This window comes from Columba livia, chromosome 2, assembly GCF_036013475.1.
Source record: "Columba livia isolate bColLiv1 breed racing homer chromosome 2, bColLiv1.pat.W.v2, whole genome shotgun sequence".
NCBI classification, from domain to species: domain Eukaryota; kingdom Metazoa; phylum Chordata; class Aves; order Columbiformes; family Columbidae; genus Columba; species Columba livia.
In genome coordinates this window covers 102,264,339-102,289,182 of record NC_088603.1, presented here as the reverse complement: position 1 = coordinate 102,289,182, position 24,844 = coordinate 102,264,339, and the positions used below count along the sequence as shown (strand labels likewise).

The 24,844-nt window shown below is 37.7% G+C and overlaps 1 protein-coding gene across 7 annotated transcripts in view; it reads right to left on the bottom strand.

Moving 5' to 3' along the window:
• NETO1 (neuropilin and tolloid like 1) overlaps positions 1-24,844 on the bottom strand; it is a 71,972-nt gene that overhangs the window by 10,719 nt on the left and 36,409 nt on the right. For 5 of the 7 annotated variants that reach the window (XM_065053027.1, XM_021291413.2, XM_065053028.1 and 2 more), the window contains 3 exons: positions 19,726-19,767; positions 19,469-19,596; positions 7,143-7,371 (listed from right to left, as the gene is read on the bottom strand). In XM_065053027.1, coding sequence (XP_064909099.1) covers positions 7,143-7,371; positions 19,469-19,596; positions 19,726-19,767 — 399 coding nt within the window. The remainder of the gene's footprint in view (positions 1-7,142; positions 7,372-19,468; positions 19,597-19,725; positions 19,768-24,844) is intronic. The other 2 variants (XR_010470410.1, XM_021291414.2) reach the window with 2 other exon arrangements.

The following is a 24,844-nucleotide window of genomic DNA, read 5'->3' as shown; positions in this document are numbered from 1 at the left end:
GCAGCAGGAATGCACAGAGTCCTGACTTGTGTTGAGTGATGAAGCAAGTGAGAGTTTTTGGGTGATGATCAGTGGGCAGCCCAGTGTCAGCCCACAGATACCAATATTGTAGTAAGTGTCTCTCTGCTACAGACTACCTGATTATGGACAAGAACTAGGTGAAACCTTCTTCAGACAGATGGAAGAAGCCTCACATTTGCAGATCCTGGTCCTTATGGAGGATTTTAATTACCTGGTATCTGTGGAGGGCAACACAGTAGGGCACAAGCAAGCCAGGAGGTTTCCAGAGTGTGTTGATGATAATTTCCTGATACAGTTAACCAAGGAGGTGTTAAGGGGAGCTCTGGTGGGCCTTATACTTTCATAAACAAGCAAGAACCAGTTGGGAATGTAAACGTCAGGTGCAGCCCTGGCTGCAGTGGTAATGAGATGGTGGATTGGACTAGATGATCTTTTGAGGTCCCTTCCAATGCCAAACATACTGTAATTCGTGATGCTACAAAGAGGGAATAAAGCGAAAAGCAAGATCATGACCCTGCACCTCAGGAGAGCAAAATTTCACTGTTGAGGGGTCTGTTTGGAAGAATGCCATTGGAGGTGGTCCTGGAAAGATAAGGGATCCAGGAAAGTTGGTTGAATTCTATAGGATGAACCTTCTTGAACTGCAGTGGTTGTCTATCTTGACAAGCAGAAAATCAAGTGAAGCTAGCCTGCACAGATGAATAATGAGCTCCTGACCAAATTCAAACACAAAAAGGACACGTACAAGACATGGCATCAGGATCAGATGATCCCAGCAGAAATAAAGGGGCACTGGCCAAGGATGCAGTGATACAGTTAGGAAAGTCCACCTAGAGTTGAATCTGGTGAGGGCTGTAAAGGGCAACAAAAATGACTTCTACAGGTATGTCGTCTGCCAAAGAAAGATGAAGGGAAGTGTGGGTGTGATGCTGAATGGGGTAGGGGACTTTGCATTAAAGTAGATGGAAATGGACGAGGTACTGAATGCCACCTTCTCCTCCACCTTTTTTTTTTTTTTTCAGTGGGATTTGCCTTTTGGAATTCCAAGCACTTGATATGTGACAGGACAAGAAGAAATGAACATTAAATGAAATACAGAAAATTCCCCTTAAATGCAAACCCAAACTTTTACTTTGAGGCTGGTCAAACACTCTGCAGGAGCTGCTTTCCCAGAGACGATGTGGAGTCTTCATCATTGAACTTATTCAAAACCCAACCAGACACAGCCCTGAGAGACCTGCTGTAGCTGACACGTCTTTCAGCAGGAGGATTGGACTAGACCATATCTCAGAGTCCCTTCCCACCTCAGCCCTTCTGCGACTCTCTGAAAAGACGGCTTTGTAATTAAATTAAAAGTAACAACCGGGAACACACAGTTATGTTATTTCTCCTGTGTCCCAAAGCTGTCTTGAGTCAAGCTCTGCCAAAGGGCTGGCCTAGAAACAAGTGAGACAGTGTATTCAGCACAATGAATTATTATAATTATTATGACAAAAGATAACAAATTAGAACTATGCATATCACTCAACCTGGTATATTTTAATAACTTAAAGTCTTTGATAAATTGTTGGATTTTTACAGCATGAAAATGCTATAATTTGAATTAAATCACCAATTAAAGAAAAAAATATTATTAAACATTCTTTTCCCAGTTTGGATTCAAACCAATAATTATCTTCATGTAAAAATATAATATACAAAAATAATATATACAAAACAAAATACTTCAAAAATTTCATTCTACATTATTTTTAATGATAATAGTTTCTCTTTTTTTTTAGTGGTATGTGTAAGGATACTTTGTATCTTAATATAAAAACAGATTTTACATTTATTGAATTAATTTTAATAGAACATCTGCTTCGCAACAGGTATTTATACTGAACACAAGATGGTGCACTTATCCTTGAAGATATATAAGCAAGTGAGTTAACAGGAATAGACATGATATCCCAGAACCTCTTCCAGGTTTACAAAATCTATACTTTTTAGAAACCTGGATTAATAACCCTATTTCTCTTATCTCTCATGTAAATATATTTTGTTTCCAATACAAGTTAGGAGATTGTTATAATGATCATATTTCCAGAAGGTTACCGTCACAGTATTCAAAAAAGCCTGAGTTTAGTATTTGAAGGTTACTGCTTTCAAAATTTGTACAAGTCAACCCAATGGACTTGTCTATATTTTCTTACTATTAGAAGGTTTGGGGAATGCACATGGAGCCAGTAATCTATACTTTTTCATTTACTAATACAAAATAATAATAAATTCTTTTAATCCTGCATAGCCCCAAGGCAGAGTAACATAAAGAACATTAATAGCTCTTCTATATGTCATATTTACAAAGTAATATGAAATAAAAGCTGTCATATTTTATTTTTTTAAATACTACTTTCACTAAGGCATTAAGATAAATACCCACAAGTAATACATGCACATTTATACTATAAAATAACAATATTTATAGAGCACTTTAGCAATTAAATATTCTGTGTTATTAATTATTTTTATATTATTGAGATGTTCTTATATTAATAATAAAATACATTGTGTGTGTTGAGCACTATTTTATTGGGCATTACAGGATACTTTAGGTATAAAATGCAAACATGGCCAGGTCAAAATACTTTTACAAGGTGAAGTCAAAATCTGTCTTGTTCTGGTCCTGCTGTGAGGCCTGGTTGTTCCACTTCAGTGCAGCACTTTCTCCAGTGTATTTACACTGTTTCTCAGCGCCATGCAGAGTTAATGTAACTCCTTTGCTTCTGGGCTGTGAACTAGCTCTGAGCAAGCTAGCTTGGGCATCTACGTCGTACTTCATTGAACCATGTGGATTTACCCTTTGAGCCTGTTTCAAGAGAGGGATTTCAGTCTGGGAATCCCTAATCTCAGATGAATGCCCTACCCTACTAGCTATTTTTAGACTTACCTCTCTCTCCCCCTTCCCTTCTTCTCATAACGTTTTTGAGAGGTCTTGCTTTCTCCTGATATTGAATGGGAAAATTCTGAAATCTTAATAATGATTACATGTGAGAAATGTTTTACACTGAACTCATTGGACATTTCACACCTACTCCTTATGTCCTCAAGACAGATCATTGCACCATGATCTGCATATGAATTCTTTAAGTATAGATCATTTGGATTTTTTTCCCACTGCTCCTTACTGAAAAATAGTTTATTTCTTTGACAAAAGACCAAAAAAAAAAAAAAAAACTTCAGATGTTCCTTGGATCACCCTTGAAACAGAAGAAGAAATTTTCTCTCAGCATCTCCAAGGAACAGTTCATTGGTCATGCTGAGAGATTGTTTCACTTACTTTATTAAAATTATGAAATTATTAAGGTGGTTTTAGTACTGTACAGAAGTATATTACCTGAAGTAAAACTACTTATCTTTCATTTTCCAGTAATGAAAAAAAGATATCATTAAAATGCAGCTATTAGAAACTTGAAAATGAAATGTGCTTAATACTGAACTTCCTTTCTCAGCCACCTTCAGAGAGCTCTGTTCAAGATAAATGTAACTTTTATGGATAGTTAATACCAGATACACATCAATAATCTACTCTTTAAAAAACATTTCTGTGTGGTTTCATGGGGTTTTTTTTTGGAATACAGACTCACCAGAGAATGGCAGCTCAGGAGCATGTGCTCAGAGCTCCAGTCTGTGTTCAGTGTTTATACTTTAGGCATCACAAAAAGCTACTTTGTTCAGGACAGAGAAGCATTGGGGTGCTTAGACAGTGAGGGTTTTTCACTAGACATGACTGAAAATAGCACAGAGGGGCAGAAAATCATAGATGACTGCTCACCAGTAAGGAGGCACTCTCCATGTTACTTTTTTATGTATTAGTATGAAAGCAGGGAGCAAAACTGTAATCTATTTACACTCCTAAATCCTCACAAAGGGAAACCATCTCTTCACATGTGTCACACTTTGTTCTCTTTCTCAGTAGCTCCTTTAGCATTACCACAACAGTCAGTAATACTGTATACCTGTCTGTTCCCCATGAGAGAATTCCCTTTGCTGAGGTGATCATCGTCAGTGATTCTGGTTGTAAACAAGGTCTTGAGCACTGTTACTCGATAAAGCTGTGCATTGCTCTTCTATACATTGCCCTAGATTACTCTCCAAGTCAAGATGTTAATAAAAAGAAAATAAGAATGATAGAACTTGTGCTCCTTTAAGAAAGCCATGTGTGATGGGTTTCAAAGCAGGCTTAGAGCCCAAAGGTGCAACAAAAGAAAAGAAGGAATTATTTTTTTCTGGTCTGGTGTTTTTGATGCAGGGTAATAGACAGAGAAGGAAGCAATGCTACCAAATAGAAGTCAGAGGTGAGAGAACGAACATCATGCCTGCTGTACGTACAGAGGGATTTTCTCTTAGCCCATCTGCCTGGTTCTGCGAATCTGCTTTTAGGTTAAGGCATGTGTCCGCTCAGAAACAGCTCTTTGAAGAAGCTGTAGGTGCAGCATGTCTGTCATTAATCAGGCTGGAGATCACTCTCACAGTCATGGAAAATGAACAGTTATTCAGCGGGTGGAAAATCAGACTCATTTTTCAAGTCTTCTTACTAGATGAACAAACACCTTTTGATGACACCAGCGTTTTTGTTTTCCTTTCTCTGATTCTTAAATTAATTTACTGGATATTTGAAATCTATTGTAGACAGTGACTATCATACACAAAAACATGATTAGGTATACGTGCTTAGAAGATATATTAAAGATTAAAAAGATAAGGGCATAAGGAGATAAAACCCATAATGATAGTTGGAAAAGCTAATAATGCTGATCACTAAATATCAAATAATCACTCTAAATCATCAGCTATTAAGAATTAATTGGTTATTAAGTGTTACTTAGAGCTTTGCTACTATTGTGATGATGTGAGAATCATTACTGATTATCTGGCGTAGGAACTTGAACAACTTCTTGCATTGTATGCCTTTCTTTCAGATGAATTTATAGCACTGCTTCTCTGCAGAGCATCACAGCTAGAGGTTTGGAAACTTGTAAGATCACTTTTCAGACATACATTTCAAATGTAATAGGAGCACGCTGATCAAATCATACGAAAATAATTGTCTAAGAAAACTTTTTAAGGTTTCTTTGTTCTACACAAATGTCAAGTCCCCAGGAAACAGCTCTATAACAAGAATAAACACTAAACCCACTCAGAAAGGAAACATTCCTCAGGCTAAGTAGCCGGTTTCCACAAAAAATAACAACAAACACCACAAACAAACCACTTTCAGTTCACAGAGCCTTGTCTAAGAGAAGACTCACAATCTCAACAACTTAACTCCACACAAAGGAGAAGAACTTGGGGAGCTCCAGATAACAACACCTCCTGGCCGTTCCCACAACAATAGCAAATACAGTAATTTTACTTTGTCACTCTTTCCCATGCACATAACCACAACAGAAAGGTCATCTATTTTGTTTCTTTCTCAGCTCTAGGTGAACAAAATAGCTTTTTTCCTCTTTGTCCCCAAGTAGAGACACAGGTGTCTGTTCCCTGATGCACATCTCCCTGAATGAGGTCTGATCCATGCAGATGATCTAATTATTCCCACACACTGCTGCAAGATGTTGCAGTTTATGTGCTATGAGCTGTGTCTCTCAGTGCACAGACATCTGCTTGAGCTGACACCTGACAGCCAGCACCAGTCTGCAGCACATGGCAGAACTCACAGACAACTGACATGGCACTGAAAGTACAATGGGCATCACCTTTAGACCTTTAAAGTCAACTTCCAACATTAAAAGCCCAGACGCAGTTTCTTGAAATATTTATGGGCAGGCTGTGTACACATATTTCAAAGCACAATTTATCCCATAATAAATTTTCAGCTTTAGCACTCGGTGGCTGTTCAGAATAAATTTCAGAAAAAGCATCATGTTAATATTTTCCGCTTCCCTGTTAGAATATCATACAATATAAACTATCATATGTTTACAAGAACAGAGTAGCTCATAAGATGTAACATGTCAGGTAAACATATTAGGAATACTATAAGAGAAAAAAATGCACATTTTTTTCCTTGTTTTCCTTTAAAATATGAAACCTTTGGAAACACACACTTATTTAAATCTTTATTTCATATTAGTCGTCATAGTGCTTCACTCTCCAGTTCTTTATATGCTCTGAACCTCCAATGTCTATGCAGTTGTTTCTAAGGTAACAGATCAGGATGCCTTGTGAAAAAAATGAATCAGATCTTGAATATTCAAGACATCTCCAGTTTCAAAATGAGAAAATGGGCAGTATCATCTCAACTGAGAGTTCTCAATATATTTTAGACCCTGTCCTGATTTACAGACAAAAAAAATATGACCCACCCTAGGGCTGCAGTGTGAGAGAAGAGTAGCGTATGCAGTGTCAGGCATGTAGACTGTCAGAAATTTTTAATCAGAGCCATAATTAAGGAATTACAGAGGCTGTTCTCAACAGAGCCTCATTGCCTAATTCCAGGGTACACACACAGAGAATATAGATGAAGAATGTGTTAGGTAAGATTGTGCCTCCATTCCAATCACTAACAGCCACACTGAAATCTTCCTGTCAGACACATGATGCACAAACCAAAAAATACATTCTAATACTTAAAACCCAACAACTAAATTTTTGCTTAACAATATATTACATATATGCTTGTTGATATATGCATTCTGAAATATGAACAAACACATCCACTATCTGTGGCAAAATAATAAGGCATTTTTCAAATGGCCAGTATATTGAGATCTAAAAAATCAAATTTCTAGAAAAGGATCAGGCTTGTAAAAACCTTCAGAGCTGTATTATTTTCCATCCTGTGTGAGACAAAACTGACACATAGTGACTTGGTAGCTTGGGAATCAGAAAAAATTTGAATTTGTGTAACTGGAAAGGTCATACCTGCCTTTCTTCCTCTGAATCCTGTGCTCTATCCACTGCATTGCAAATTATTGCACACTATAAATGCTTGGAATAGAAACTGTTCTGAAAAATTACACAGCTTGTTTGGGAACATTCTTCAGTGACTACTCTGCATAAAGCAAATATTAAAAGTTTTGGGGACTTGTACCATTTAACAAACTGAAAGGCAGACACATTGATTAGGGTCTTACGTTCTTGGAAAGATGTGAAAAGCATCTGGAATCGGCTGCTTCGACTGCCTTCATCTGCCCACATGCGGATTACACCGAGACCTGTCCGCAGCATTACATCATTAGCAACAGTGCTGCAAAACTTCGCTTTCAAATCCTCTACGGAGCTGCTTCCATCATAGACAGCTACAAAATTCCGTTTGCATTCATTGGAATTCTGCATCTCATAGTCCAAGAATCGCAAATATATCTGTGAAACAAACAAAAAGCAAAGGAAACATGTACAGACATTTGACAATGACTAAACAAACGTTAAACACCTTTGCTCTCCCTTGTGGGAGAAAGACTACCCAATACCACCATCAAAATACTTTATCTGCAGCTGGTAATTCATGGGCCACTACCCTGGAAGGGCATTAATAAGAAAAACTGAGCACTGTTTACACTTCCTATTATTATGTGTTGTTTCAATGTAGAATCCAGCAGAAGATCTAAATATTTTTGTTCTTCTTTGCAGTAAGGTCCAAATTTCCAAATATATGCCCATATTTGAGAAGTATGTACCATAGTTCTTCAAGCTGAATGACAGAGAAGCTTGAGATTTCTTCTTTCAGTGGCTGCAGCAGTATTGCTCTATTACTTGCCTGACATGGAAAATAATAAGGCAAATAATTGCTGCTCCCTCCCCAGAGTCAATATGTGTCATCTTTGTGATGTCTAAGCTACACTGATCCAGGAAGTGAGAATCCTGGAGCCAGGCAGAATTCGATCATTAATCTTTTTATGTTTTCTCAAACAATTTGGCTCTTCTAAACAAAGTCTTACGGCATATATCTTCATAATTATAACAGGGTTGAGATCAAGAGTATTTTGTGGAAACTGTTAGAAATCTAGAAAGATTTTTAGGAAATTTCTCTTTCATATAAGCTAAATTGTCTAGTAAATTTAACAGATATCTTGCCTTTTGCAAAGAACTCTTAAAATTTACCCAAAAAGAAGCAGAAGAGAGGAGAAAATGCTATTATTTTATATTCAACTATATATGAACTTTAATAGGGAAAACCATTAATTTGAAAGAAATTGTTATTCCAGTAACAGAAAGGTAAGTTATATTTTAAATAAACACGTGATAGATAATCAAATGGCCAAGTGTACCCAGGAGACTTCAGGAGGATGATACAGAAAGGTGAACTAGGGCAGAAATAGTACAAAAAGCCAACAAACATATACGGCATCCAGCTATGCACATTTTCACTAAAAAAAAAAAAAACACCACTAACAGCAAAACAAACAAACAAAAACAAAAACAAAACAAAAACAAAACAAACAAACAAACAAAACCAACCAACCAAAAAACCCCAAACAAACAAAAACCAACCAAACAAAAAAAACACCCCAAACAAACAAACAAACAAAAAAATACAAACCCCCACTGTATTAGATATCAGATATAATTCTTTTACTTCTTTACAAACAATCTAAGTAACTTTAGGCAGATTTTACATGCTCGGAACAATTACTTGAAAAGCTTCTCTGGATTTGCATAAAGTACACAAACATAGCATATCATAGTAGCAACAAGATTCACCACTTCACCTCATTAATGCATTAAAGCTTTTATAGTTTGAGAATTTTGTGCTATTATCAGTCTGCCACTGTTTAATAACAGCTCAGATTTTTAAATGAGCCTCTTCAGATAGTGTACTACAGTACATTTTCATTCCTTGTTATGCTCTGCAGCTGGTCTCTCTGAAAAGAATATTTGTAAAACATTTTTTGCTGGCATATGAAATTGGGTATATTAAGTTAAATTTTGCTTGCCTGATTTTTTCTATTATGTTATTTCTTACAATAACCATTATTTTTGTTCCAATATTCCCACCCTCCAGAAGAACTCAGAGGAATATATTTCAATCAAATTACAGTTAAGTGAATTCTATTTTCACCATGTATGCTGTTTTATAAATACTATAAATTAAGGAAGCTGCTTATATTGATCTTCACAAAATGGAACAGTTAACAGCAATACACAAAGTAATATTCCAACAGTAATGTCTTTTATCAAGGAATACTTTTTACAGTGTTTTCATTTCATTTACTGGTTGCTCTATCCCTGCAGTGGAATGAAAAATTACACTAGAGTTCAGTCAAGCAGCATTGCTGAAATTTTCTCACAGTGTCCATCTCTGTTTAGAAATGTGTTGTCTTGAGATGTCTTACCATTTTCTCTCCTACTGGGGAGCATGAAGTTTCCATTCCCACTAAAACAGGTCACCTGCTTTCTTGGAGAAGTCATACTTAAAGGCTTGTTTTGAATTCTGAGGATTTGTTGAGAGCAGAAAATGCATTTCTGAAGTTCTTTTGCAGTGGTTACATCCCTCTACAAGTCTCCCTTTCATTCTCTGCTCTCTTACTCCCTTGCACAGGTACCCAGGCACCTAACCCTTTACTCCTTCTTGAGCTCCAAATCTTTGTTCTTGGTGTTCTCCAGCTATTTAGACTATTTCTCTCTTGCTGATGCCTACTTTAACCCTTGAGGAAAACCTCATCTTCAGTGTGGCTCCTGCTCTTTTCTGTTTATATAGTAAATTTCATGGCCACCAGGCAGATGGCTGACCTTCACTGTCAGTTACTTCCCAGAGACTGTTACACCTCTAATAATAAGTGTATGAAAATGTGCAGAAATTAACTGGAACCAAGCAAAAATGAGCAGAAGAGGCAAGTGAGAGAGCAGAGGGAGGCAGGAATTTTTTTCTTCTTCTTCTTCTTCTTCTTCTTTGAGTAACTCAAACTCATCCCTGCAGAACTGGGGTAGGCAATGTGAGATGAGCTCTTAGTTCTCACCCCTGTGATTTGATAACTCTCTTGTATTAGTGACTCCTGGGGTCCAGCTGGCACAGACACATTATTGTCCTGCCAGTGCTAGATTATGCATGAGAGAGAGATGTATTGAAGAGGCAGAGCCTTGATACCCACACCCAGCAACTGGCGATAGCTGGGACACATTGGAGAGCTGCATCCTGTGTCCTAAAGACCAGTCACTCCTGCTAAAACACAAGCATAACCAGCACTGCGAAACCCTAGGCACCCAGCCTCTCCTATGAAGCTGCTGAGATAGTCCATAGTCCATCTCTGCACAATGTTTCACTTAGAACAAGAAATTAAATGTGCACCTTGCTTCTCTGTCCTCTGCTAACAGAAGCTGTCGGCTTCAGATGGGTGCTTCAGTGCTTGCCAGCTTTGTCACAGGTAATGCAATAAAATCCTTCTGCAGCTGATTATATGCGACACTGTATACATGTGACTGTTTTCCAGGAAGCAGAGCACATCAAATAATTGTCTCATAGTTATGCACAGAAGGCTTCCAACACATTATTGTCATGAATAATTATTTTTATGCCATATATGCCTATCACATATACACCATTTATATACTAATATAACATGTATAGATATGATAGACCATACAGATATAATGCAGGTATATAAATAATATTTTTGTCTTATTACATTCTTCAGGAAAACTCTTTCTTACTTCAGAAAAAAATAACCTTGTTCTGACTGCAGAACAATAGTAAAGCTATACTTCACATAATGGGGAAGGACTTCTTATGCTTACTCACTTGTTCTTTATTTCTGCCCTGCTGTCTTCTGTAGATGCATTTATATATACATATATATGTGTGTACACATATATATAAGCAGACATATATCTTGTATAGTGCATCCCATTTTAGTATTGAGATGTAATTCATATCTGTTTTCACTCTTACAAGAAATGTGTGCTAATCCTCAGTGTTGTTATAAAATACCATATTTCTCAGCAATTTTCAGCATTCATCAATTATTCCTGATCCATTCAAACAGCTGGTTCATATAACAGTACAGCCAAAGTCTTATTTCTAGGGGTTTAAAATTTGACATTCTCTAGTTTCTGGTGTCAGGCTAGCCTTATAAAATAGTAAAATATTTCTTAGAGTAGTAGTTGTAAGTGCTGGGAAGGAATCAAGAGAACAATAACACAGCATTTCACTTTGAGTCTTTTAGTGAAGAAGCCAACACATGCTGTTCTTCCCAAGACTGAATTCTGCTATCAGTCATACCAGTTCATTTGTCTGTGTGATAAATTCAGTGAAGATCATAATATATATAGACTTGATAGGTACTGGAACCACTGAAAAGAAATATTTGGTTTTAAAATCTATGTCCATCTGTAAGAAGAAAGATGACACCTTCTCCAGTGGCATGAAGTTTTGTAAATTAGAGAAAATAAATTCCTGATATTCTGAGGCGAGTTGGAGTTTGATTTTCATATTCTCATTTGGAGATGACTATTCCCAAAACTTTTATATAAAGTCATGGGGACTTGATCCAAAACTTACTGAAATCAGTCAGTATCTTTCCATTTACTTAAGTTTATTTGGATCAGACCTATGGACTGAGACTGCAGTACATTTTTAAAAACTGGAAACTGATTACACAAACTGTCAACCTGATATTGGATCAGATTTTATTTTAAAGAGCTGGAATACTTTAATTGCATCTGAACACCTCTGCCAATTTTTATGGTTTTATTACTATATATTTGCCATTGTTCCTGTCACTAGCTGTAAGACCCACACTGGCAGAAGAAAATGACTAATAAATTCAGTTCCTTGGGGAAAGAATAAAACTGATTATATGACAAACCGTTATCTAATGCAGAATGTTCCTGATACATAGTTTTCAGAAATCATTGGCAACATCTTCATTACTTTCCCTGGTATGTGGATCTCACTAAAAGAAATTAAGCAGAAACTGAGAGAAAAATTATCCATTTTTCTGGTTATTTCATTTACTGAGATCTTAGTCATTATTTCTACCAGCAATGGCTAAGAAACTTTGCTCCCTCAAAACAAAATGAGTGAACAAAAAAAGTCACAAATTCAAATGCCAAGGCCAAAAGGCCTTCAAGAAGCCTTTTTTCATTGATGCCAATAAGAGCTTTTAGAATGATAACATTTCCGTAGGTACTGACACTTTATATTGGCATAATCAGGACATTCTAGTTGAAGAGAACATCTTATTTTTTGAAATTTTTGAAAGAAACAGCATAACTGTTGTATCACAGTTTTGTTGTAAAGTTTTAATAAGATGCTTTACTCAAATAATTTGTTTTACATTACTTAGAAGAACAGGTTGCTATTACACAGGTATTAGCTTTTACCAAGCTTCAGGATGTCACCACAAATGCCAATGCCATTAGTAACAAAACTGATAAAGCCTCACTGTAACTGTGGCATATATAGTTTACACTTGGTCACATTATATTTTAAATAATTGTCTTGACACCTTTGAGATTTGTATTGTCATTGTAGTAATGAAAAAAGAAATACTAGATAAAATTTACTAAGGTTTTGTTTAAATTTGAAGACAACAGAAATCTCTGCCTATATTAGAAAAAAAAGAAGAATGGTTGTAAACTCTGAATAATGTACCATCTCAGTAAAATGGTCAGATTATAATCTCTTCATAGTTAATCACTTTTGATGAGTTCTGCTTTTTAATCAGTCGTGGAAGGTTGGGACTGACAACATGATTGATCAGGCCAGTCAGGAAAAGATTCAAACTATATTCCAGCGTACCAGACTTAATATATGTGCACAGACATTCAGTCCTTTATAATGCATCAACATAAACCAAACCAAAACAAATAAACAAAAAGCCATCATTCAACTGCCAAAAGTATTTAGATGTAAGACAAAAATTGCCTCTTCATCAGGGCCTAACGTCCAGATTTTGCGTGTTCAATTTCTAGGTTCAGTCAGTTCTCTTGTAATCACAGGATTGGGTTCAATGGTCCTATGTCCTTCCCCATTGCTCAGTGACCAGTTGCAGTGTTTGCTTTGTTCTGCATCTTGTTCAGCTCTATGTGATTAACAAAAGAGTTTCAAGGTGGTACCTCCAGTATTTAGGCCTAGGAAGCCCAGCATTTTTTTAAAGCAGATTGTGCAACATTAATTAATCTCCTTCAAGGCAGAAAAGCAACAAGCATACCAGCCTAAAAAACATCTTACTAATAAAGTTGAATTTGTCTTCAAAAGTAGCCTCTCCTGTTGCGCGGATCCTAAACTTGTTTTATAAAATCAACATTACTTCAGCCCAAAAACCGTACATGCTCTGTGGGTTGTTTTTTTTGTTGTTGTTGTTTCGTTGGTTCATTTGTTTATTTGTTTTGTTTTTGTTTTACATTTTTTGTGCCTCCTTTTGCCAGTCCAAGACCATGCTGTGCAGACAGAAAACTCCATACATCATATTTTCCTCTCTGATGGGGTTTGGAGAATACTGTCTCTCAAGGATAACAACCTTATACGATTCTTCTTCTAACACCCTGTGATTCACAGCCAGGCTCAGACATCAAAATAACATTTTCCTGAACAAGTGAAGCTCTTCAGATTTCTTTGCTCTGTCCTGTTTGTTTCTTCAGACTTTTGCAAGTCCCCAATAACTGACATTCATTCTAACTGTCAAGTCAACCTCGTTTTTCTCTTGTACAGCGGCAAAATGCTCTTAACTGAAAAGCTTTACAGCTCCTTGGTGCTCTTTTGCTTTTTAACACTGAAAACTGTATATCACATCCTGATTCTGCTGTTTTCTTTGGTAGATGTTTAATCACCTTCCTCAGTAGCTTTTCTTTAATTGCATTTCCTAACAATTATTTGGTTTGAGAATGCTGAGGTTGGTTATATTTCTATACCTGAATGGAACAGATTCATGGTAACTTAAAAGTGAGGAGTTTTTTTTGCAATTTGTTTCACCACGTTTCTTCCTAACTGTCTAGGAAATGTGTGCACAACAGCCCATTCTTTCTCCAAACTACCTTCAATTTGAAAGTCAAGCACCTGGAACTGGAAGCATCATCTCTCTGATCAGATATGTGATCATGATGTGACAAAGCTCCACCATGAAAACCATGGTAAGTGATTTAGAACCTCTACCAGGCAGCAGTACCTATCCTGTGTAACTAGGCAAGTGTGCTAGTCACACTTGTGCTTTTGGACCATGCTCAGCCTCAAGGCTCCCTTCCCTGGCCTCATGCTGATGAACTGCTGCCCAGCTCAAGCTATTGCTGGTCCCATTGCCATGGGTGAGCCCAACCACCACAGCACCCTGACTACTGTGGCTGGGCCTGGCTGGTTCTCCTTGTCAGCCACAACCTGGCCCTGTGGTCACCCCGCCCCCTACCCCGTGGACTACACATTGCTCTCCCACTGCTCCCCAACAGCTCTGCTGGGAACAAAAATCACTGCTTATAAACAGTTCAGGTTTAAAGACATTGGAATAATAAGTAGATACTTGTTAATTAATCTTTTAATTCTCTTAAGCTTTTTATTAAGTCTTGCATCTTATAACCTGTAAAGGTATCTTCTTTGCCCACTAGCATGATCAGGCAGGGTAGGAAAATTAGGCATCGCTTTGCCTAAGTAGCTTAAAACTTGATTTTATTTCTTGTGATGTGTCTAGACTATTTGCTCAGTTTAAATGTACTACTTGTTCATTCCTCCTGAACAGATAACTTCCACTGGACGGGATTCAAATTAATGCCCCTCTATCTGTTGTCTGGATGTTCATTCCTGAGCTAACCAGAGCTTCTGATTATAAGCTCTGCCTTCTGTTTTTTCCAAGCATCAGAACATCACCTTTTTAAAGGTTTTATTGCTTTTGCCAACAAATTCTGCTGTCTTTTTTTTTACCCTACAAAACCTCTCAAAGAAAAAGCATAATACAATGGCGCCTTCCTGGGAAAGTTACCCACTAAAGGGAGCACTACATGAGCACAAACATTCATCCTGTATCCCTGGGAGGGACTTGTCAAACCCTGCTGACACATCCAAAACAGAAAAATGCTTGTCATTGATATTTTCCACTAACATTTCACCCTGAAGAGAAAGTGACAAAATACTATCATTCTTTTAATTTTCTTGTTTTCTGATCATAAGTAGAGGATTCTTATCTACTCCTGTAGCAAATTATATAGCTGAAATCTTTCAAATCCCAATGCAATAATCTTATCCAGTTCCTCTGTGCTTTGGTCTATGGTGAATAATTTTGGGATAGGGACATTTCTCCAGCTCTTTACTGTTTTGGGTAGGCTGGTATGTTTGGTCTTTGGGTCTTTACTTCATTTTCCATTTTGGTCTCTATTGTTTGAAGCCTGCTCATACATGAAGTTCAGAACCCATCAGTATTTCTGAACTCTAGATTCACAGCTAACTACCCAGAAGGAACTGACTTCAAACAACTACAATAAACACACACTTTGCAACTAGTTTCTATGAAATTTAAGCATTCAGGTCTGCATATAGATTGAAGTTGTCTTTAAACTGCTTTATCCTGTCTTCTGCACTTCTGGAGAGTTTCAGTTCTGCATGCATTTTCAGTGTTTTACTTTTGGTTCTATAAGGTAATCAGTGATAGCTGTGTTTCAAGTGTGTGGAAGAGATTTGCTGTTCTCTGTCCCATTCCAGCTTGCTGAGGATAGAAGCAATGTTACCCCAAGGCTGTCAGTCTGAAGCTCAGGTTTACAGATCTCAAGCTCATACTTCCTGACTGATCTCATTGCTCATATATTGAGCTCAGACTTGGCTTGAATCTAGAATTGCAAACCAAGGAAAGGACTTGCATCTTGCTTCTGCAGACAGTTTAGATTGTATGAGTTTAAGCCAAATGAAATTGAAAGCAGCCCACATTCTGGCACAGATTAATTAAGAAACTAAAGGTGTAAAGACCTAACCCAAACTCTGTCTGAGAAACTCTGGCCTTTTAGGCATAGTTCCCAGTAACAAACTGTGCAGCCCAGAGTACAGGAACATGTGGATTTAGAGACGTTTGCTGGGTTCTTACTGTTCTTAGCAGGAAAGCCTGCTTTCGTGGGTGCAAGATGCCATAAATTAGAATGATGTAACTGAATTATTGTACTGAATATGTCATCAATTCAAGGTTAGATATGCACAAAGGAAGCTGACTGTAAAATACGGACAGCAATCAGGCCCAGTCAAAATGTGCTTATGAAAGACAGGTCCAATCTGATCTTCTATGACAAAGTGATCAATCTAGTGGACAAGGGAAAGGTTGTGGATGTTGTGTACTTAGACTTCAGTAAGGCCTTTGACACTATTTCCTACAGCATTCTCCCGGAGAAGCTGGAAGCTCATGGCCTGGATAGGTGTACTCTTTGGTGGATAAAGAACTGGTCGAATGGCCAGGCCTGAAAAGTTGTGAATGGAGCCAAATCCACCTGGTGACTAGTCACAAGTGGTGTTCCCCAGGGGTCAGTACTGGAGACAGTTCTGTTTAATCTCTTTATCAATGATCTGGATGAGAGGATTGAGTGCACCTTTAGTAAGTTTGCAGATGACACCAAATTGGGCAGGAGTGTTAATCTGCTGGAAGGCTGAGGCCAATTGTAATGAGGTTTAACAAGGCCAAGTGCTGGGTCCTGCACTTGGGTCACAATAACCCCAGGCAGTGCTACAGGCTCGGGGAAGAGTGGCTGAAAAGCTGCATGGCAGAAAAGGATCTGGGGGTTTTGATTGACAGTTGGCTGAATATGAGCCAGCAGTGTGCCCAGGTGGCCTAAAAGGCCAACAGCATCCTGGCTTATATGAGGAATACTGTGGTCAGCAGGACTAGACAAGTCATTGTGCCATTGTACTCAGCACTGATGAGGCCCTACCTTGAATACTGTGTTCGGTTTTGGGCCATTCATTGTAAGAAAGGCATTGAGGTATTAGAGAGAGTGCAGAGGAGGGTGATGAAGCTGGTGAGGGGCCTGGAGCACAAGTCTGATGATGAGTGGTTAAGAGAACTGGGGTTGTTTCGCCTGGAGAAAAGAAGGCTGAGGGGAGACATTGTTGCTGTCTACAACTACCTGAAAGGAGGTTGCAGCATGGAGGGTGTTGGTCTCTTCTCCCAAGTAACAAGTGATAGGACAAGAGGAAATGGCCTCTAGTTTTGCCAGAGGAGGATTAAACTGTATATTAGGAAAAATTTCTTCATGGAAAGGGTTGTCAGGCATTGGAACAGGCTGCCCAGGGAAGTGGTGGTTCTTAGGAACATGGTTTAGTGCTAGAGTTAGGTTAGGTTATTGTTGGGCTTGGTGATCCTGAGGGTCTCTTCCAACCAAAATGATTCTGAGATTCTATTCTATGACAATGAAACCCAGTTCAGTTGAATTAGGTCCATAGACAATCATACCATAAATCTTTCTTCATACAAGGGTTTTAAAATTTGTATCCACTAATTCCTGCCTTATATCTGACAATTTTTCAACTGTTCCAGTACGGCGATACCATAACCATATGTATGTGTGTATGTTTGTGTGTGTGTATGAATACATGTGTGTGTATATATATACATATATATATATATATATATACACACACATAGGTGAAAAACACAGTAAGAAAGTTCAAGCGCTAAATTGGACTTACCACTCTAAGATGAATTTAGTCTTGAAAACTTCCTTAACTAATCATTCATAATCCCCCTCCCTGTTGTTTGAAATTTGCTTCCCTAATATCTAACTTGAATCTTTCTTTTGGAGTGCAGGACCATGACTTACCCTGTAGACATGGACATCAGAGTATTCCTTTCTCTTTTTGAAAGGCTTTTATTGTGTATTATCATGCTCCTTCAAAAAATATTCTAGATTACATTAGATAACTTTCAGTCTTTCCTCAAATTTTATAGAATTCTCTCATTGTTCTCCCTTCCAGATGTTCTTCAGCGGGTACGTATTTTTTGAAATGTAATAAAACTAAATGCAGGTGTAGAAGCTCATGAAAAACTGAACAATCTTCAATCCTCTGTTAACAGTGACAGTGTGTCATTCTTCTGTTACACAATGTGTTTATGGTTATGTAGCAATACAATTTGTATTTCTACTTCAGGACTGAAGTGTGGATAAATCCCACAGGTAAGTATATATGGGATTTCTAGCAGGACTTTGAATCATATAGAACTTTACAGTTAGATCAAGTGAGAATATCACAATAAATATTTACCAATCAAGCATAAACTGAAATTAAGACTATAGGATGATTTTATTAGCTTATTTATTTGTGCCGATTCTAATAAGCACAATTTTAATTTTGTGTTTACCTGTTTTCTTTCTAGTAGTACCCAAGTGTGTAGCATAGGCAATAATCATTCTGCAGTCCAGTCATTTCACATCTGTGGCTACTTAAGGTAACAAAGTGGGAAGTTAATTTACTTAATTGAAAACCTCTATGAATATTGAATTCATCCTTTTTTTTTTTTTAAATACATCTCGGAAATAATTTAACTGTATTTGTAGTCTTTAGGAGCCAGGTTTTCAACTCCTCTTCTAAACTTTCACAACAGAAAAATGCTAATACTAATGGCTTTTTTTCTCTTCTGGAAACCCTTTTTCCTGCTTATTCAATACCAAATGCTGGAACAGTTAGATATGTTCAGTACAGTCTGCTCTGAGATTGCACAAAAACAAAAACACAAAACAAAAACCCCTTATCTGTTTAAAGATATCAGAGTTTAGTGGATACCTTGTAAAACCTTTCTTGTCTAATAGAAGGCAGGTAGAAAAAGTATAATGTGGAGTTGTCTTTAACACAGTGAATGAAAGTAGGTGGAAGGCACAATGCTGTTTCAATTGCAAAGAGATGAGAAATGGTTGTGTAGCCAGCAACAACTGATCCATATAATAACTGACAAGTTAAGATAATAGAGGAACCCAAAGAGAATCCAAAAAAAAGAATTATTAAATTCCTTGCAGCCTTCTCCTGTTTGTTGCAAAGGCATGACTTGCTGACTCTGGTGGGAGAGAAATGAGAACACTTTTTTTTTCTGTGTCTTTAAACCAAAGGAATTAAAGGTCTCAAGAAGAGGAACGTGAATTTGCCTTGGCTCTATTTTCACAGTTCTCAGATGAGAAACAATGATGACCTTAGGGAGCCAGCAATATTCCCTTAGTAGTATCTATATTAGGTATTTGAAAGATATTGAAAATTAAAGCCGTAAGATTACCTCTTGCTGGAGAAAACACATTGGTTCCTTAAAAATATGAGCAAAATTAAAGATGAATTTAAGAAAATTACTAATGGCACAGAAAGCATGTTAACTCTGCCCACATAATTATTTATAGAGAAAGAAGGCTATTTTGGCTAAGGTGACAAATTACTCTTCCACAGCAGAAAGAAAAAAATATTTTAGAAGTTCAAGCTGTAAAGTTATTAAACAAGATCTGACTGTACTAAGAAATGCAAAACATATTAGAAAAGTCAATGCCTTAAATTAAATGGCAAATCAGCAGTGGATGAAGGACTGACCTTGGATCGAGGTGGTGCTCGGATGTACCATTTGCAGTCTACTGCTTCAGTTTCAGAAGCTTTTCCTTCTTTGACAATTTGTACAGATTCCACAATTCCTTCAGGTCCTCCCATCTCAAACTCACAAACTGAATAACAAAATACCAGAAAAAATGAAACCTGAACAGCAAACAAAAATGTTTTCTACAGCAGAGTGCAATGGCCTCCAAGTTAAAAAAACAACCAACCAAACAAACCAAACCCCACAACATACCAACCTGGCAATGGTTTCAAAACGCCAAGGTCCTTAAAATCCGGATCTTAAAAATTGAGAGAGAGAAAATTAGTTTTGTTCAATAGATTGGCTGTAATGTCAATGTGCTAAAATTTGACAATGCACTTCAGTAATGTGATCCTATAGATATTATATATATGATTACATATATATTTTTCTTGGAAATGAGAAATATTTCAAAACTGTGGAAACACGTTAATAATTAATGCATAAATTATTGGTACTATCATACCAAGTTCCTTTGTTTTTCTGTTATGAAATTCTGATCTTCTCGGTCTCTCTCTTTCAGAAGAGTGACTTCAAAAATATTTCTGCATACACTAGCAAGCAAGAACATCTCACTGCTAACAACATGATATTTTAATACATCAGTCTAATGAATGAAAGAGGATATATTTACAGATCCACTCAGAATCCTTTTGCCTATTATGCATTTTGCACTATGATTATAACACTCAACTAGTGAAATCTAAACTTCATTCTGTGTTTATGAATACTCTGCGATCCCTACTGACAAAGAGGAAACACTTTGTAAGGAGCATCCATTTGATCTTCCTGGAATAAATACCGTAAGGATTTACCACGGAATTCAGTATGCTAACAAGGTAAAGTCTAATACGTGTGCTATTTTTGATCAGATAAATATGATATTTACTGTTTCAGATGCTTTGTATTGTGCTTTTATCTGTATACAGGTATAACAGATAGATGAAATTAGTTTATTCTTTGGCTTATGCTTCAGTAGATGGCTATGCACAGACAAACCATAATTTCACAAAATTTGGCCCTGCTTAAAGTTGCTGTCCAAAACCAGAAATGTGAAAGAGGGAAAAGTGTTTCAAGAGAAGATTATCCCTTCAGAGTATACTGGTTTTATCTGTTGGTTTTTGTGTTTTTTTGTTTGTTTGTTTGTTTGTTTTTGTGTGGTTTTTTTTTTTTTTTTCATTTGCACTAAAATGAAGGTTTTGCACATTTTTTCTCACTTTCAGGAGAAGAAAAAAAAGAGGGCAAGAAAGGAATCCACTTTATTGTTTTTCTGGAGAAAACTGTTTTTCTGTTTTCAGGTCTTCTGAAAACAATGATAGAAATTGCTACACAAACACTCTGCATTAAGCTTCTCCTGAGCTACAAGCATAATGTCTAGGCCTCAAAAGGATTGTATAAGGGGAAAAACAAGCCAGAGTTTGAGTCATGCAGTCCACTTATGGAACTAATCTTATTGCTTCAGGATTGGGTTGATGTAGAAAAGGCTAGAAATAAAACAGTGAAGAGAGTGTTTGGAAGTAGGAAATGTATCGAATTTAAAAAAAAAAAAAGTGACCCACCATGAGAACTGCTGCTCCCCTCTAGTCTTAGTCAAGCCAGAACAGTAAGAATAATAACCAAATGATACTCTGAAAAAGTCGAGTGCTCTGTAAGCAAGATTAGCCATTTTAACTCGAACAGTGAGAATGTGTTGACTTCGAAACCTGTAGTTGTAAAATAATTTTTTTTAAACTGTCCCTCTATAACCAGGCTGCTTTTCTTCCCAGTTATCTTTTACAGTTGTACAATATAAATTGTGAATAAATGCTCATGAACTTAAGAGGACATAAATATAATTGAGTAGACAATTAGCACTAACTGTTATGTAGTTTTAGAGATCAGTAGATACATGTGATAACCAACAACACTAAATGTAATTAAATATTTCAGTTAATGTACTCAGATGTTGATATCTAGTGCTAAAAGCAAGATACTTAAAGGAAGCTTACTTTGACTATTGGTTCAAATTAAAATCTAAAGCGGGTCTAGTGTAACCATTACGTTTCTTCCTTTTGCCGAGTTTGTAAGGGTCACTCTGATCTATTGAAAAACTCCACTACAATAGCAAAGTGCAGAGGAGGAAAGAAGGACAAACAGGTCCAGACAGGATTTCTCCCTTACGAAGGATTTTTTATACAAAGGAGTCCTAGCAGCAAGAATCCAGGCTGAACTGTAATCTAGACAATGCAATTTGACCCCCAATTCTGAAAGAAGGTTCTCATTTATTAACAATATAGTTAGAACAAAACCACTTAAAAGTGCACAATCTGTTATAATTCTAGAAATATGATAGACCTTGCTCAGTTTTGAAAAATGATCTTTTTACAACCTTTCAACATCTCAAGAGTGATAGTGAAATGAAATCTACAACATCTGAGGTGATACACTTGATTGAATGTTAAAAGTATACCAACATTATTATAATAGAAACAACAATCTGTAAATAAGGTATTATCAGAGATGCTGAAAATACAACCATGTTTAAGCATATTTACCCAGAGAATATTTGTCTTTTAAATAGCCTAGTATTAAACAGATTATACTTTAGCAGCTCTTCTGTAATTCAATCAAATTGTTATTATCAGTCTGGCTGAGTCAGAACCCTTTTAATGATATCTAAACCCTGTCTGGCTAGATCTTCTGATAGACTGATAGTCCTGATGAAAATCATGTTCCTATTAGGAAAACCTCTCCAGACAGGATAATTTTGCTGTGAAAAAATAAGATTGATCACCTATAATGAGAGAGAAAAACAGGAAGTAATAGGCCTTGAGGCAATGCAATTTTTTTTTTTTTTCTGATGGGGATCTCTGTGAAGGAGAAAGCAAGTACGTAAAGAAGAAACCAAGAATTTTCACAGACATGTGAAGATGTGTAAAGCTTATGTAAATGTAAGATGTTGAATCCAAAAGAAGTTCTGTGGCTCATTCCTGAAGCACTGAATTTCTCTTTTAAAACCAACAAAAAACAACAGAAAAAAAGGTTATCTGAAAATTTCCTTTGGTGATATATTTCATCTTATTCCACAAATAAAAGATGTTTATTACTATAAGCTTTTCTGTAAAGTCTCTGTGAAGTACAGAATTACATTTGCAATTTATTATTAGATGGAAAAATCTGTCACATTATTTAGAGTTGCTGGCAAACAAGAAGAATGAGAAACTTTATAGCGGCCCAAGGAGAAAATTATGATAATCTGTAGATTTCCTTAACCAGTAAGAAAACGACATTGATGAACAGACAGTCTGGTGGGTTGGAAACTGGCTGAATGACCAGGCCCATGATGGTGATGATAAGCAGCCCACTTGGTTGGAAACCAGTAATGAGTGCTGTACCCAAGCTGTCCCTACTGGCTCAGATCCTGGTTAACATCTTCATTGATTATCAAAATTATGTGGCAGAGTGTACCTTCAGCAAGTCTGCTGATAACACAAAACAGTGTGGAGCAGCTGATGCACCAGAGGGTCATGCTACCGTCGAGGGGGACCTCAACAGGCTGGTGAAATGGACTGACAGAAACTTTATAAAGTTCAAGAATGGGAAAATGAAATTATCCTCATCTCACAGAATCACAGAATCATAGAATGGTGGGGATTGGAAGGGACCTCAAAAGACATTTAGTCCAATCCCCCTGCCGGAGCAGGAACACCTAAATGAGGTTGCACAGGAAGGTGTCCAGGCAGGTTTTGAATGTCTCCAGAGTAGGAGACTCCACAACCCTCCTGGGCAGTCTGTTCCAATGTTCTGTTACCCTTACTGAGAAGAAGTTTCTTCTCAAATTTAAGTGGAACCTCTTGTGTTCCAGTTTGAACCCATTACCCCTTGTCCTACTGTTGGTTGTCACCAAGAAGAGCCTGGCTCCATCCTCGTGACACTCACCCTTTACATATTTGTAAACATTAATGAGGTCACCTCTCAGGCTCCTCTTTTCCAAGCTAAAGAGCCCCAGCTCCCTCAGCCTTTCCTCATAAGGGAGATGCTCCACTCCCTTACTCATCTTTGTTTCCCTGTGCTGGACTCTCTCCAGCAGTTCCCTGTCCTTCTTGAACCAAGGGGCCCAGAACTCCAGATATGGCCTCACCAGGGCAGAGCAGAGGGCATGGAGAACCTCTCTCGACCTATTAACCACCCCCCTTCTAATACACCCCAGGATGCCATTGGCCTTCCTGGCCACAAGGGCACAGTGCTGGCTCATGGTCATCCTGCTGTCTACCAGGACCCCCAGGTCCCATTCCTCTATGCTGCTCTCTAATAGGTCATTCCCCAACTTATACTGGAACCTGAAGTTGTTCCTACCCAGATGCAATACTCTACACTTTCCCTTGTCATATTTCATTAAATTTTTCCCCACCCAACTCTCCAGCCTGTCCAGGTCTTGCTGGATGGCAGCACAGCCTTCTGGCGTGTCAGCCACTCCTCCCAGCTTGGTGTCATCAGCAAACTTGCTGATACTACACTCTATTCCCTCGTCCAGATCACTGATGAATATATAATATAGGCCCTAGTACTGACCCCTGAGGCACTCCACTAGATACAGGCCTTCAACTAGACTCTGTCCCATTGACCACACCTCTCTGGCTTCTTTCCTTCAGCCAATTTGCAGTCCACCTCACTACTCAGTCATCCAGACCGTACTCCCTCAGTTTAGCTGTAAGGATGCTGTGGGAGACTGTGTCAAATGCTTTACTGAAGTCAAGGTAGACCACATCCACCACTCTGCCATCATCCATCCATCTTGTTATGTCCTCATAAAAGTCAATGAGGTTGGTCAAGCACGACTTCCCCTTGGTGAAGCCATGTTCCTGAGGAGGAACAACCCTATGCACCAATATACGCTGGGTCCACCCAGCTGGAAAGCAGCTGTCCAGAAAAACATTTGGGGGTCTTGGTGGAGACCAAGTTGAAATTGAGCCAATAATGTTTCCCTGCAGCATATAAATCCATCAGCATCCTGGGCTACATAAGGAGGACTGTTGCCAGTGATCCTTCCCCTCTACTCAGCACTGATGAGGCCACACCTGGAGTGCCATGTGCAGTTCTGGGCTCCCCAGTAAAAAAGCAATATGGAGCTACTGGAGACAGTTCAGCAAAGGGTCATGAAGCTGATTAAGGGATTGAAGCATCTTTTATGTGAGAAAAGGCTGAGAGGGTTGGAACTGTTCAGCCTGGAGAAGATAAGGGTCAGAGGAAGTTCTACTGGTGTATATAAACACCTGAATGGTGGGTTCAAAGAGAATGGAGCCAGGTTCTTTTCAGTAGTACCCAGTGACAGAACAAGAAGCAATGGGCACTCACTA